The sequence below is a fragment of the Epinephelus moara genome, chromosome 9 (genome assembly GCF_006386435.1).
Source record: "Epinephelus moara isolate mb chromosome 9, YSFRI_EMoa_1.0, whole genome shotgun sequence".
Classification (NCBI taxonomy): domain Eukaryota; kingdom Metazoa; phylum Chordata; class Actinopteri; order Perciformes; family Serranidae; genus Epinephelus; species Epinephelus moara.
In genome coordinates this window covers 16,078,716-16,093,479 of record NC_065514.1, presented here as the reverse complement: position 1 = coordinate 16,093,479, position 14,764 = coordinate 16,078,716, and the positions used below count along the sequence as shown (strand labels likewise).

The 14,764-nt window shown below is 41.1% G+C and overlaps 1 protein-coding gene across 1 annotated transcript in view; it reads left to right on the top strand.

Moving 5' to 3' along the window:
• The window catches only part of mmp17a (matrix metallopeptidase 17a), a 142,317-nt gene that overhangs the window by 66,804 nt on the left and 60,749 nt on the right, over nucleotides 1-14,764 (top strand). The window contains exon 2 of the mRNA XM_050053582.1: nucleotides 14,299-14,431. Within this exon, the coding sequence (XP_049909539.1) occupies nucleotides 14,299-14,431 (133 nt within the window). The remainder of the gene's footprint in view (nucleotides 1-14,298; nucleotides 14,432-14,764) is intronic.

Here is a 14,764-nt window from a genome sequence, read left to right as displayed (position 1 = left end):
ATACTACATTTTTGAAAAAAGCCTTAAATGAAAGCTGAGAGTCTGCACTTTAAGCAGGTATTCATTGTTTCATTTAAAACCCATTGTGGTGGTGTACAGAGCCAAAATGACGACAACTGTATCATTGTCCAAATAATTATGGACCTGACTGTATATGTCATATAAGTTGATGACTCATCTGTTCCTGCAGATAACAAGATACAAATCCCATTTCAGTCAGGACCACTTTAGTCAAAGAAAACATTATTTCCATTTGCAGTATTATATTTGGCGGTATGGCTCTGTTCTGGGGCCCCTCTGCCTTTCCTCAGGCCTACACAGAAAGCCTCTTCCACACGCCTATGTGGAAAGCAGAAGGCGGAGAGAGCAAACCTCTCTGCCCTTCCACGTGCAAACGAGGAAAGCCTGAGGCAGAGCACAAACCTCTCCGCCCTTCCACGCGCAAACGAGGAAAGCCTGAGGCAGAGCACAAACCTCTCTGCCCTTCCACGTGCAAACGAAGAAAGCCTGAGGCAGAGCACAAACCTCTCTGCCCTTCCACGTGCAAATGAGGAAAGTCTGAGGCAGAGCACAAACCTCCCTACCCTTCCATGCGCCTACATGGAAAACCAAAGGAAGGGAGAGCAGCAGCAAAGACCCCCCGGGAACAGAACAGAGCAGCATCAATGACAAACAGAAATGACACTGATAAGTCAGATACAACATGAAAATGAGAAGCTGGAGTGGAGGCAGGTTGCAAAGCAGCTTGCAGAGGAAGCAGCAACAGTAGGCAGGCCAGAGCAGATTAAATAGGGTGCCCTGAATGAGATTCACCAATTGGTTGCATAGAAAGGAATCATGTGATCTATCAGCTGACTCCCTTCATCAATCAGCTGCTCCATGTATGCTATGCTCAATGCATGGCATTTTTTGGGACAGAACAAAAATGTATAAATACAACTCTATATAACAGGCTACATGTTCAAAATCAGAAATATTTGTAAATGAGGACAGGACTATAATAAGAAATTGGACATTACTTACATTAGAAGACCATCTTTTATTGTTTTTTGGCCATTTTTTTAGCCTATTACACAGCACAGCCTGATAGGCTACAATAATAAAATGCATTTTCAGTCCCTCTACAGCCTATACTTATACATATCTGTGTATCATGATGTGGTTGAATATTTTTCTGACCTACACAATACAAGTAGCATTTTAATAGGCCTAACTATTAATAACTATTTTACACATTCACATATATATATATTTTTTTTCAGTAGTTGACAAACCCAGAACGTCATGTCCGTCTTGCAATGAATTTTGGGTTATTAAAACAGTGAAGTCTGCTTAAGTCTGCACCCCAACTAAGTCTGTACTTATAACTAACTACACAGAGCCTTGACCCAGTGCAGCAGTCCCATTTTTTTCCTTAATACTTCGATATATTTCTTTTTAAATGTAAGTTTTTACATTGATTGTGTAGGTGGTTATGTATTCCACATTCTCCCATCTTTACCCTGCTGCTGAAGAAGCTCCTCCGTACGGCTTCATTTCTAAATTAAAACAACTGGGGGAGATCAAAGTGTCTCATTAAGAGGCAGATAGAAATCTCACAAAAAGCTGAAATATGTCAGACACTTTCAAAACACGCTGCACAATGAATGCAGAGTGAGTTTCAACCAAATTATTTTGGTCTATAATGCTTCAACCTGCATATAAACAAACGTTTGGCATAATTTTGGTTATTTTCAACACAGACCTATTACTGTTATCCTGATTGAGATCTAAACTTCCACCTACGTATATCTCTCACTGTGCAGGCACCACTACTATCCAGTATGAGATGTATGTCCCTGCATCTGCTATCTTTACATCATGCAACAACACATCCAGCCCTGCCTCGTCTGTCCGTCTGACTCCCGCTCGCTGTCTTTGTTCTCGTCTAAGATCTCCTCTGCCTTTTGTCCATCTGACTGCGTTACCTGCGAGCGATAAGGAGGACCAGCCATCTCTCAAACGCTCTCCTTAATCAACCCTTTTTCCCCACTCAGTTTCTTTTCTCTTTTCCCTGCGCCTCTCTTTCATAGGAGACGGATTCAAATCATGTTCAGTGACTGACCTCATGTCAAGATGAGCAGGAGCAACACTGAGTCATGGGCTGAGGGACAGAGTTGAAACAGGGTGGAACAGAATAAAGAGGCTGAAATAGAAAGATGGATTATCTTTGTCTTTGTTATTCCACTTCTTATCATATTTGAATAAAATGGCCGGCAGAAAGAGAGAACGTGACAGAGAAAAATGACCCTGTCAATGTGTGTGAGAGACAAAACCTGTGATGAATGAAATGTTTGATTAAATGACATAAACATGTGTCAATTATGGCGGCTACAGTCTTGCAGTGATCAAAGAACACTGCTGATTTGTTCTCGCCGAAACTCTTCACGTATGATGCTGTGTAATGAAGACATTAAGGAGGTTTGCCCTTTTCTCTCTTCTTTTTTTAGGGTTTAAAATCATTTAAAAGCCCTTCTAATATATGGGTCAGGGTTTTTCTGCATAGAGAATTACAAGGCGGCCACCTTCGTCACATTTCGTCCAGCCTCCAGCTCTCGTCAAACTCAGACAGGTTTTATGAAGAAAAACGCTAAGTACTAACAAGTCTAGTCTAGTAGTGAAACTAATTTCTAATCAAATTTCAATAGGAATATTACAGTTGCAACAATCACATCGGCAGATTCATTTTCGTAGTTGACGCACTGCTCATGCATGTCACAAAGCAGCAAGCTTGTTTGGAAGATGAAAATACTTTCCTTAAACTGCAGGAAATATTCCATCACTTTGATTACGTTGGGAGGAAAAATGACAAAAACACTATTGCAGCAGGTAGTGGTACTAAAACTCTTTCCGCTGCCAGAAACCAACACATTCTCACTCAGACCTCGTCACGGTCCTGTTGTAGAAGCCATCCTCTCTTCATCCTCAGCTTTTTTTTTTTTTTTTTGCAGATGCTGTGATGTTTCTTCCAGAATTTGCTGGAGTTTAACTGAATCCATTCTTCCCTCTACCTGTGAAATGGTCCCCATGCCACTGGCTGCAACACAAGCCCAAAAAAGTATCCATCCACCTTCGTCAGGGGTCTCAAACTCAAATTACGTGAGGGCCGCTGAGCATCCAGTCTTGTCAAGGTCCGCTGCGTTCACGGCCGCAGCGGGCCGGATTTCACTATGAATTGATATCAAATAGCGGGCCGTATAGAATGGTCTGGAGGGCCGTGTCTGGCCGCCGGGCCGTGAGTTTGAGACCCCTGACCTTCGTGTTTAACAGTTGGACAGGTGTTCTTTTTATGAAATTCTGCGCCCTTTTTTCTCCAAACATACCTTTGCTCAGTGCGTTCAAAAAGTTCTATTTTAACTTCATCACTCCACAAGACTTGTTTCCAAAAAGCATCAGGCTTGTTTAGATGTTCCTTTACAAACGTCTGATTTTGAATTTTCGACTCTTCCATGAAGATCATATTTGTACAGGTGTTGATGCACAGTAGAACAGTGCACCACCACTTCAGAGTCTGATAAATCTTCCTGCAGGTCTTTTGCGGTCAAACGGGTTTTGATTTACTTTCTTGCAATTCTACAAGCAGCTCTCTCGGAAAGTTTTCTTGGTCTTCCAGACCTCAACTTGACCTCCACAGTTTCTGTTAACTGCTATTTCTTAATTACATTTCAAACTGAGAAAACAGCTACCTAAAACCACTTTGCTATAGATTTATAGTCTTCTCCTGCTTTGTGGACATGAATTATTTTAGTTTTCAGAGTGCTGGGCAGCTGTTTAGAGGAGCCCATGGCTGCTGATTGACGGGACAAGGTTTCAGGAGTCAGAATATTTATAAAGCTTTTAGATTTGCATCACTTGGCCTTTCTGTACGATGATTTTGAACAAGCCAGAGCCCAAACAAGCTAATTAAGGTCTGAGACCCTGGTACAAGGTGTCTGAGAGCTCAAATGTCTTGGAGTGCCGGAACATTTGCATGGTGCTCCTTTACTTTTAATCACTCTGAAATTGTACAAAAAAATACTTTAATCTTGATTAAAATCTTTAACTACTTACTTAACTATGCACATTAAATGAAATTTTGACCAGAGGTGCCACTGAATGTAAAGAAATGCAGTTTCTGCAAAATCTGCCATTATCCTCTTCAATGAGCCCACCTATCTGCTCCTGTCAAGGAATCCATCCATCACTTGATTGAAATATCCTGTTAAGATGATTGGTCCCTCCGTGCTCCCCAAGACTCTTTTCATTCCCTGTAAAGAAGCCAATCTATACCGGTCCGTGCACAATAAATTATAAAGCTCTAACGTTATTATCAATACCCATTATCCTGCCAGGACTTCCATCATTAAACACTCAAAAATAGACCCAAATGGCTTTTTGTGTTTTTTAAAACTCCAGAATTAACTATAAAACCACCGTTTTATGAACTGAAACACTTTCTCAGTTTTCAATTATTTTTCCTTAATGAATTCCACATTGGGTCTTTTCTATTTAAGATATGGTAAATCCACGTATTTGGCAGAAAACCTTTAAATGTGTGTATTTAGTACAAATACTCTCCCTTTGTTGGCTTGAAAAATGGTTGTTAAAAAGTTGGGTGTTTTTTCCCCTTCATATAAAACAGTAGTTGCGGTCAGCTTGAATTAGGAAACATGGTTTTATACTGGAAAAAAGTAGCAAAGTGCTCACAGGAACTTATAAAATCAGTCTGGCGAGAGACTCTACCCACAACACTCCTTTTATTGATTCAAGTCTCTGTAAAAGTTGGTACTGAAAGACACACCAGGATGTAACTACCTGTCACACACTGACCTGCTGTGCTGCCTCGTTCTGAAAGACCATGCATCCATTTTTAGGAAGGTCAGATGGAATAAGGCCAATTGGAAACATGGGTTGCAGTTTGTGTCGAACTGTGTGCTTTTTCTTCGTCTTTTTTTTTTTTTTTTTTTTTTTTTTTTCCAGTGGATGTTATTCATGCAGCTCATGCATGACTCACATTTACACACTCCCTCTGTCTCTCTTGTGGTGTGTGAAATCATAGTCAGTGGTTTGGTTTGATGTTTACAAGGCTGTACAACAGAAGGCTCCCTTGAGGATGAGCACATCTTAAGACTCAAGAAGCCCTCCTCATCAGAGGTCTCCTTCCATCTCCCTCTGTGTCTTTCACCGTCTTCCCTTTTTTCCTGTTTCCCCCTATGTCTTCTCTCACCTTTCTTCTCTGTGGCGTGCCTCCTCTGAGCGAGGTGTTTTGTGGGGTTAAGTTTTTGACTTTATTTTGCTTTCACATACATTCTCGCTCACACATACATGCTGACACTCACACTCACTGTACAGTCACCTTTCTGAGCAGCAGGCAGTCCTGACAGTTAGATAGATGACGGAGTTTGGGATTCTTGACAGCGTAGAACAACAACCTTGCTCTGTGTCCACAAACACACACTGCAATGACATACCACTTTATAATAAACAACCCTATCGCTAGATAGAACGATGATGTTGAGCGATTCTGCAAAACTTCAGATTACATTCAATGACAAAGTTTTTAAAATTCAGTGCCAGTCTTTTTTGTCTCAACCTCCGCACTCCTACTTTCTGCTTTGTTAAATAAAGGTCATACTGCTTCCTGCGTCGAACACTGGCATTGGGCGTAAATTGTGCACTGCAGGAATGGTGAATATAAAGATCATTTCTAGGGGTGCTGGACTGCAGACGAAATATGGTACAGACATACATATAAATAAATTTACTTACTTACTTACTTACATGATGCCGAGAGGAAGAATCCTTGTTTTTGGTGAACTCCCGACCTTTCTTCTAGAACATTTAAGGTCATAAGGTTGATTTCGTTGTTTTTTTTTTTAGTGAGATGTCTCAACAACATATACTTACATCCAGTACCACAAAAAAACGTATATAAAGATGGACGACACGTCTCCACTTCCTCCGACTGCACAAAAATGAAGCCACAATTTCCCAGATAGTGTCATCTTGCACTGGTGACGTCAGTTGGAGTCAGAGTCTGTGACATAGTGATCGTGACGTGGAGTCGAGGTATAAAGTTCTTGCCCATAAACCCATTTGACCCAAATGTGAGCAGCACCATTGATCGTGAGAACACTGACACAAACAGCTATCCATCACGATGTTGCGCCCCATTTTTATTGCATCAAATAACTAGTTATAACCAATAACACTTGAACTCACATCAGCTTGAGAAGAACACTCTAAAAGGACAGACACTACCTTTGATAAAAAAAAGATATTTGAAGTGTACTTTGATTTTTTTGTTTTGCCCGTGTCCCATATGCTAACACAAAGGGGGCAGGGTTTGTATCCTATACTGCAGCCAGCCACCAGGGGGCGATTGAGATGTTTTGGCTTAACTATGGGAGCTGTCATCATAATGTCTGTCTTTATTAGTGCAAACAGCAGGTTAGATCTCCTTGGTTTTTGATCAGATACTTCCAAAACTGACATTCCCATCAGCCTTAGCTGTAACTTATGTTTAGTGCTATTAACAAGTGTTACCATGCTACTGTGCTAAGCTAAGAGGATGAACACAGTAAACATTACCTGCTAAACATCAACATGTTAGCACTGTTGACGTGAGCTGATGTTAACATTTAGCTCAAAGCACCACTATGCCAACGTACAGCCTCACAGAGCTGCTAGCATGGCTGTAGACTCTTAGGTCTTTTCCAAAACCAGACCCTACCCAGTCCTACTCTGTCGTGGAGTGTAACTCTATTTGTAGTCACCTTCACAGCTGAATGAAGCACCCCTCATTAAGGTGTCAGGGAAAAACACAGTGGCAAGCTTTGAGACAAACGTCCCTCTCTGCAGCAAGAAGAGGAAATGTCATAACTTTTCCATGGAGCTTAATCCAATTTTATGTTCTTCATCATAGAAAAAAATAACACTTACTCCTAAGTTTCTTCCGTAGCATTTCTCTTCTTTTTTTTGACTTCAGAAACATCTTTTGCTTTTCACTTTGATGTTTATAAGCTGCTTGGTATTTGTCACAGTTCTTGTAAATATACAGCACTAGAATCAAATGAACACGGCTCTTTTCTATGCACTAGAGAAGGATATATTTTATCCTTTCTACAATGTAACCCTTAAGATGTTTGGCAGCAGACCTATAATATGTCTATCTTAGTTTGAGCAGGTTATGTTTAGAAGGATAGTTGCGGAACTTTATTTGTACAGAGCGTCTTCCATGACGAACACAATACGGCTTTGCACATGGTCAGCAAGTCGGCATCGGTGCAGGTTCACTGTCAGAGGGTTGTGGAACTCATTTTCACTCCTCACGAGTTGGTTTGAGACTGCACTAAATATGGCAGACCCTCCGTGTGAAGGCGAAAATGGAGTGAAAGTGGGTAGGGAGAGGGTGTAAGGGTGGTTTGGCAACGGCTCTTAGGTCAACTCAGGCTCCTAGGAAGTGCTCCAGACTTGGAAGCTAATTTGACATAGTTGCCAAACCATGTACAACATTCAGGTCCATCAGAAGATGCCAGTGGGCCCAAAAAAACTTCCCATAGACTTTCAATGGGAAAGAAATCAGTGGATACATTTTGTGGAGCTTCACAACCCCTGCAAAATCATCGTTTCACCATCAGGATGTGGTCCATTTGGTCCAATAACATTTCAGTCATCTAGAAGAGCTGTATGATTCAATCATTTCATACCGATTAGTGTTACCAGAGGGCTAATCCGCTAATAGCCACTCGGCTAGTGAAGTTTCTAGTGCGCTTGCTCTGTGGGCCAAACAAAGTGGAAGATCCAGGGAATTTTACACCATGGAAGTCAAACTTTTTTGGCTTCATGCGCCACTGAGCAACTTTTATAGAAACAAAGGAGGCCCCACCTCCAGCACTGTATCTGGTTCTCTTTATACATCCATGGTCCATCCCTTCTCAACCTTCACAAAAAGGACAGCAGGGCATTGGGACCAATGTATGCTTAGTAATTGACAATTTGGGACCCACAATGATGAATATTCTATATATACAGACAATTCAACACAAACATGTTTTCTTAAGTGAGCTTTTTTTCCTGCTTAATTTAGATAGAAAAAAAAGTTTTCATACATTTCTTGTACCAAGTAATAATGTGTCAAGGACAGTTTTCTGTATTGTGTTTACCTCTGTATTTCTCTCATAAAGCCTTTTGAATTGTGACACAAGAACCTTTAAGTTCTTGTGCTAGTTGTTTACTTGTTTGTCAGATCAGCTGTTCTTTGGTGCTGCTCTACAACTTGGACATTTAAAGAAACTTTTGTGCCGACCACAGCAGAGCAACTGAAACACGACAGCTTACTACTGTACAAAGAGAGATTTGATTGTTCCAGAGAAGAGCTCAGTGCAGCGGCGGCGGGCTTGGCAGAGCACATTTTCTGAAAACATGCCTCTCATTTGAGGTACAAGAATACTGGAATACTGGAGTGTTAGACATCATTTTGTGCCATCGCTTCCTGTGTCTGCATGTCTTAATAATGTATGATTAAAGAAGACTGGAGTCTCAGCCATCTGCATCAGCCCCCTCGTGCTGCAGTTAATCACAGATTTAGAGAGAATAAACTTGCACGGGGCGGCTTCGGTTCTTTCATTATACACAGACTTCTCTGTCTCTGCATGAGGGCGAGATGTTTTCCCTGTCTTCATACTACCTTTCTCCTTTCTTATTCTTTTAGAATCTAGTGTAATCAAACCTGACCTTTAGTGTCATGTATTTTACTGAACATTTTGCTTCCAGGCTTCTGAGCATCGACAGTGCCTCAGTGTCTAACTTTGTCTGTGGATTAAATATATATGCAGGGATTGTTTCAGGAAAAAAATAACAACGTATACAGAAGTATGCCCTCTCAATCATCACTATAACCCACTAGAAGTGTGTTGCAGTGTATTTTTTGAGCCCAGTCTTACTCCGAACTGGTTGAAATCTGGCACTTGGGTAGTGATTTTCGGCATCAGAAACCAACGAAAAAAGGCGTCCTTTAACGTCATGATACGTGGCCGGTTGCTGTTAAAGTTTAACGGCGCCCATAGGCATCAGGGGGAAACGCAAAGAGACAAGGATGAAAGTTAAGGCAGCGAAAGTCCGACAGGGGTAGGAGGGGGCGGTAGTGGATGGGTCCAACAAACCCAGACTTTCACCCAAGAGAGTGGTGTTTGTGTCCTGTAAGATTCTAAAGCCAAACCCTGTTCTTTCATCCTAAATCCAACCATGTGTGTTTGTTGGAAAATTTGCGGTGTTGTACCGATGTAGTGCGTTTATTTTGAAAGAGACTGTATGTAAACATTACATTTCCAGTGAAAACAGAAGTGTATTTTGCCAAAAAATGCACTTATAGCAAGGTAAAACACCAAACAACAGAGAATCTAGGGTTGGCTTTTACTTTCACTTTTGCTGGTGAGCTTGACTACAAACAGTAGTCAACAATTTTGTTTACATTTAAGCCACTCACAGTGGTTTATGCTGCTGATTGTTGCAGTGTATGTTACTGTGCCCTGTACATGTCTCTACATTGTGTTAGATACGGGATGCCACTATGTACAGTCCTGATAAATATATATCTGACTTATAATAGTCTTTAATATGGATTACACCCAGTCTGATTCTATTCCATACCAAGCTATCCAGACTGTTTTATATCCTGCTGCACTTTGCTGGTTTGTATTTTTATGTAATTTCATTTCAACTCACTTTAACTCATTATTTTCCATTCACTATGTCCTTAAAGTTCCAATGCATTTCTATGCCTCATGTGAAGCACCTTGAATTTCCTCTGTGTTTGAAAGGTACGGCACATAATGCTTTGCCTCTTTGCTGCTTTAAAAACTGACAAACACAGCACTTGTGATTGATTCTCTCGTAGTGGTTTCAGCACCAACGTTGTGCAGAAATTGCTCAATTGTTGTCAAAAGGTCCTCTTAGACATACAAACGTTGTGTGGTTGTGTGGTATTTCTCGTTTTTTCTTCTTCATTTTGCATTTGTGTCAGGTACTGAGTCAGGTTTTTGGATATGCAGACCCAAGGTGATGTGAAATCAATGTTGTTCTTTTCTAGACGACATACAGTAAGAAATATTTTTTATTTAGCAGTAGCAGGGTTGTGAACTGAAAACAAACTACCACTAAAGGGGCTGGGTTCAAGTGTCAGAAAGCTGGTGCTTGAGCGAGATGCTGAATCTATACACAACTATGGGGAAGAAGTGGAAGTCAACAAGTCAGGCATTACTGCGGCGGCATCTACCTACAATATGCAGACTTTTGAATGCAAGCTGTCTATTTCTGCATAGAAGAAAACTACAAACATTAAGAAACACAGGAGAACTCTCTGGGTGACATCCATCTCTGGCAAGCTCGGTGAATGGCGTTTTGTTCTATCTTTGTTTCCTATTCATTATGACCACAAAATTGTCCAAGGACCATATGTGTTGCATTTTTTTTTAAAGTTGTGATCAATTCCTCCAGGGTTTTTCATTTCATTCTTTTTTTATTAAAATAGTTTTAATTGATTTAAATCATTATTTAATCAAACATTAACCCTTTACATGCCAGTGTGTATCATATACCACTAATTTGCATCTGTGAAAATGATTCAAATCATTAAAAAAATGGTCAAAAATGGCACAAGGGTTAAAGTTTCGCAATACAGACTGCGACAAATATATGAGCAAGAGGGTCAAAGTTCAAGGCACAATGTTATGATGAAGTAGTATGTCTCAACTGAATGCATACTCCAGGCAACAGTGCGCACTTTGAAAGGGTAGCTATAGTACGTACTGAAAGTGAAAAGAAAAATATGTGACACATGAAACGCAGGATATGACTTGCCAATACATAAAGCAGTCAGTGGATGCGTCTATATAGCAGCTGCAGGGGTGTTATTTTGTATCTTACCCTGTGGATGGGAAAAGACTGACGTGGAAATTTCCCAACAGGGATCAATACTGCCTGATATCGTTATTTTCTCTTTACATCCTGCCAAAACGTTCAGTATGCTGACATATTCAGTCACTGAAAAGTGGGCCAGGTGGCTTTTGAACCTTAAAGTGCTTAGCTAGACCCTCCAGCTCAGCATAAACCGCCCCAGAATCCCAATGCCATTGACCCAGACCACACATATACAACATGACAACTGTATCAGGCCGAGCCTTTGATGCAGTTCAGACCTCGGAGTCAGCGGTTTCTTTACATCTTTCCAACTCTACCACAACTACCACATTTTGTTTCATCATTAATTTTCTTGATTTCTTTCTCATCTTGCTGCTCCTTCAGCCGCTGGATGTTTGATGGTAGCCTATACTTAAAATATGCCTCAATCATAAACCTGCCCTCATCCACCTTTAAGCCAGGTTGGCATGCGCGCAGATGCTAAAAGCACATCATCACATAGACAGTTACTTCAGTTTTATTAGTAAATGAAAAGAGGCCTCACTTCCTGACATTTATCAGCACATTAAAATAAAAGATGGTGTGTATAAACACCGGGAGTAGTTATTTTGTAGACATCAGAGATATAATATGATTCAGTGCTCATACATTGGGCGTACAGTAAACAAGAACTTTACTCTGGTAAACTCAGAAAGTGTCTTTCTCTCTTTTTCCCGTTTCTGTTAAGCAAAGCCATGAATGAGGAGGCAAATATTAAATGTCAGTGGACAGCTTTTTAAAAACTGAAGTCAATTATTAAGTTAATGGAATTTTCCCAGTGTTGTCAGTCAACAACAGTCGCCTCCCTATCGATCTGTGTCACTCGTCTCTGATGAGTGCTGATCAAAAAGCCATTAGAAAGCTGATGTGTCAGACTGGCTTTCGGATCATGGAGGGGTGGAGATGAGATAGTTGGAAGACAGAGAGAACAAGAGACAGCAAGAGAGAAAGAAAGAGAGATTGTTTTTTTATAATAATTGACTCGAAATGAAAATTAATCTGTCAGGAAACTAATAGTTTTCACTATCAAACTGACACAACTTGAGTATGAATAAAATATCCCAGACTGTATTGGCAGCCAAAGGAAGGGCTCTTCAGCACAAACTTTTTCAACACAACTTAACGGGAAACTTCAATATTTGTCAGGCTGAATCCTATTTTCCACATTTTCTGTGCCAGATTAATGGAGACAACAATCTTTGAAACTGGTCCAGTATTGAGAGACAGTGTTGCAGCCAGCAGCAGTGAACCACCTGGGACATTTGGCTGTGATTTACTTACACTTAAAGTGCTTGTTTTTTGCTGCTGACAGGCTCAGATTGTTATTACAAGTGTCCCGATTATATTACGTTCCATCGTGTTACAATAATGTTTTTCCTTACCTTCGCTGGTCTGTTATTGTGACCAAGTCTTGCTTAAGGAGAAGTGTCTTTCTGAAGTCTTGTAAGAGGTAGGCTACTTGTTACAAGAAAACATTGGTTGAAACCTTAGTGAGAGTTGGAGAGAGGAGTGACAGGAATAACTTGTCGTGTTTGAGTACAGAAAAGCTAGCTTAGTGTTATCTAACTGGTGAGTCGGGGTCCAAAAGATGGTCATAGGTCCATTTTGAATGGACCGCAAGTGACTCGCGAATGTGTCATGTGCAGAGCATGTGAGCGGAGCGGGGAGTGAGGGGATTTTGTGTTGAGCGAGGAGCGGCTATTTTTTTTAAAAGGTGGAGCGGAGCCTTATCTCTCGCTCCAATTTCGCTCCAGTCGCTCATGCCCCACCCAGAATGCATCTTTGCACCTGTGCACACCCACACTATTTTCTTTCCAAACTATGGAGTTTACTGTGTACTTCAGAAAAGAAACTGAGAAGAGAAGCAGCGGTACCGTGGAGAATGGTCCGTAACTGCGGGGAGAGGGGAGAGGGCTTCCCCGGAGTATCTACCAAGCTCATGTTTTATTTGTGAATAGAAGATTACAGGTAGTAGGTAGTACGACACAGTTTTTTTGAGCGGAGTGGTGAGCGAGTGGAGCAGGATAAAATTTTGAGCGGAGTGGTGAGCGAGTGGAGCAGGATAAAATTTATGATGGAGTGGAGCGGAGCGGAGCGGACGAGCGGCGCAAAGTGACAGGTCTGCGAGCGAGGAGTGGAAATTTTCACCCGGTCTGCTCTGCTCACATGCTCTGGTCATGTGTTATTTTGAAGTGCCATTTCCTGCTGTAGACTGAGACAGCAAAATGAGGCAGAATTTATATTTCTGTGTAGAATCAACGCCGTATCTACGCCATAGGCTCTCTGTCAACGGTTTGTCCGTTGCAAAAACAAGCACTTTTAGTGGAGGTAAATTGACGATGCTTAATTGTATGTGTTCATACATGAAACAGTCATGAAACAGTCCAACACAACATTTGCAAGTTGTAAAATCAATCCAACTCTAATCAGAATCTGAGGAGGAAACTGATGAATGTGGCCTTTTTTGAACAGAAGACATTCTGACATGTCACAGAGAGAGAAGCACAGGTGCAAATAATAAAATGAATGATCTTACTGGGATGCTTGGATAGCACAGAGCCATCATTAATGTTAACGCCTACACTTTTTCTAGGAGCACATGTCAAAATGTCTGCTGTAAAACAAGACCGACTGAGATCACGAATGGATCATGAGTGTCTTCCTCCATTTCCCCCAACTTTTTCCCCCAAATGCAGAAAATCTATTTGTGATATTAGTTATTACGTACTTTTTTAACCTCGTGTGTTAGGATTTTGTTCAATGTCTATATGTGTAAGTAAGTCATTGGAAAGCATGCTTTAATTGACATACAATATCGGATAACATCATAGACTTACCTTGTCATAAGAGGAAAAGAGCAGGTGTTACTAATAATGGTAATTATAGCTGTGTTCTACTTAAGTGTCCCAGTAAGCCAAGAGCAGTGAGCCAAAATTTACAGTACAAGGGTCCCAGAACTAGAACACTTGAATGAAATGCAGCCATTATGAATGTTATCAGTTACACAAGTGCTTTGCCTCTCCTTTCCATGACATGTTGAAATATCTGCTGTGAAAATGATCTTTTTCGATTCACTTTGTGTTGAGCAGTGATGGATTTTGGATTGTGCTCACTGTGATTCGAGGAAATATGTGAAAACTGTTGCATTCAGACAAAAAGCTCTCACTTAACCTGAATGTGCACACCAGTGTGTGTACAGAGACACAGTATCCAGACAGTAAACACGAACAGGTGTCAGACCTTCTCAGCTGCTTTGGGATACTTAAAGTCCTTGAAATGCCTGCGATGACTCTTGAACTCTGTCTACTGTTTCCCTTCCAGGACTGGCTGAGTAAGTTTGGCTACCTCCCGCCTCCTGACCCAGTGACTGGTCAGCTACAGACCAAGGAGGCCCTGACCAAGGCCATCAAAGCCATGCAGAAGTACGGAGGCCTGAAGGAGACGGGAGTCTTAGGTATGTGGCTCTGTGTGAGTTGGCACTTTGGATGGATGGAGGCACTGTGTGTATGTTTACTTTGTTTACTACAGGATGTGAGAGGAAAGAAAATGTAAGGTATACTTTACAATATAATGCAATCCAATAGGGCTGACATCTTCTGGTTGTTTGTCGAAGGGTTGGTCGATATGCTCTTGTCCAACCAAATTCTCACTGGTTGGAAAATTGCTGGTGTTACTCTCATAAGTTTGTGTGTCCATCAAAGTGTTTTTTCTAGCGGACATTGTCAGGCACTCCTCTGAAACAGCCAGCTTGGAGCGCCAGAGGGCTTTGAGGTCACAGAGTTTTTGT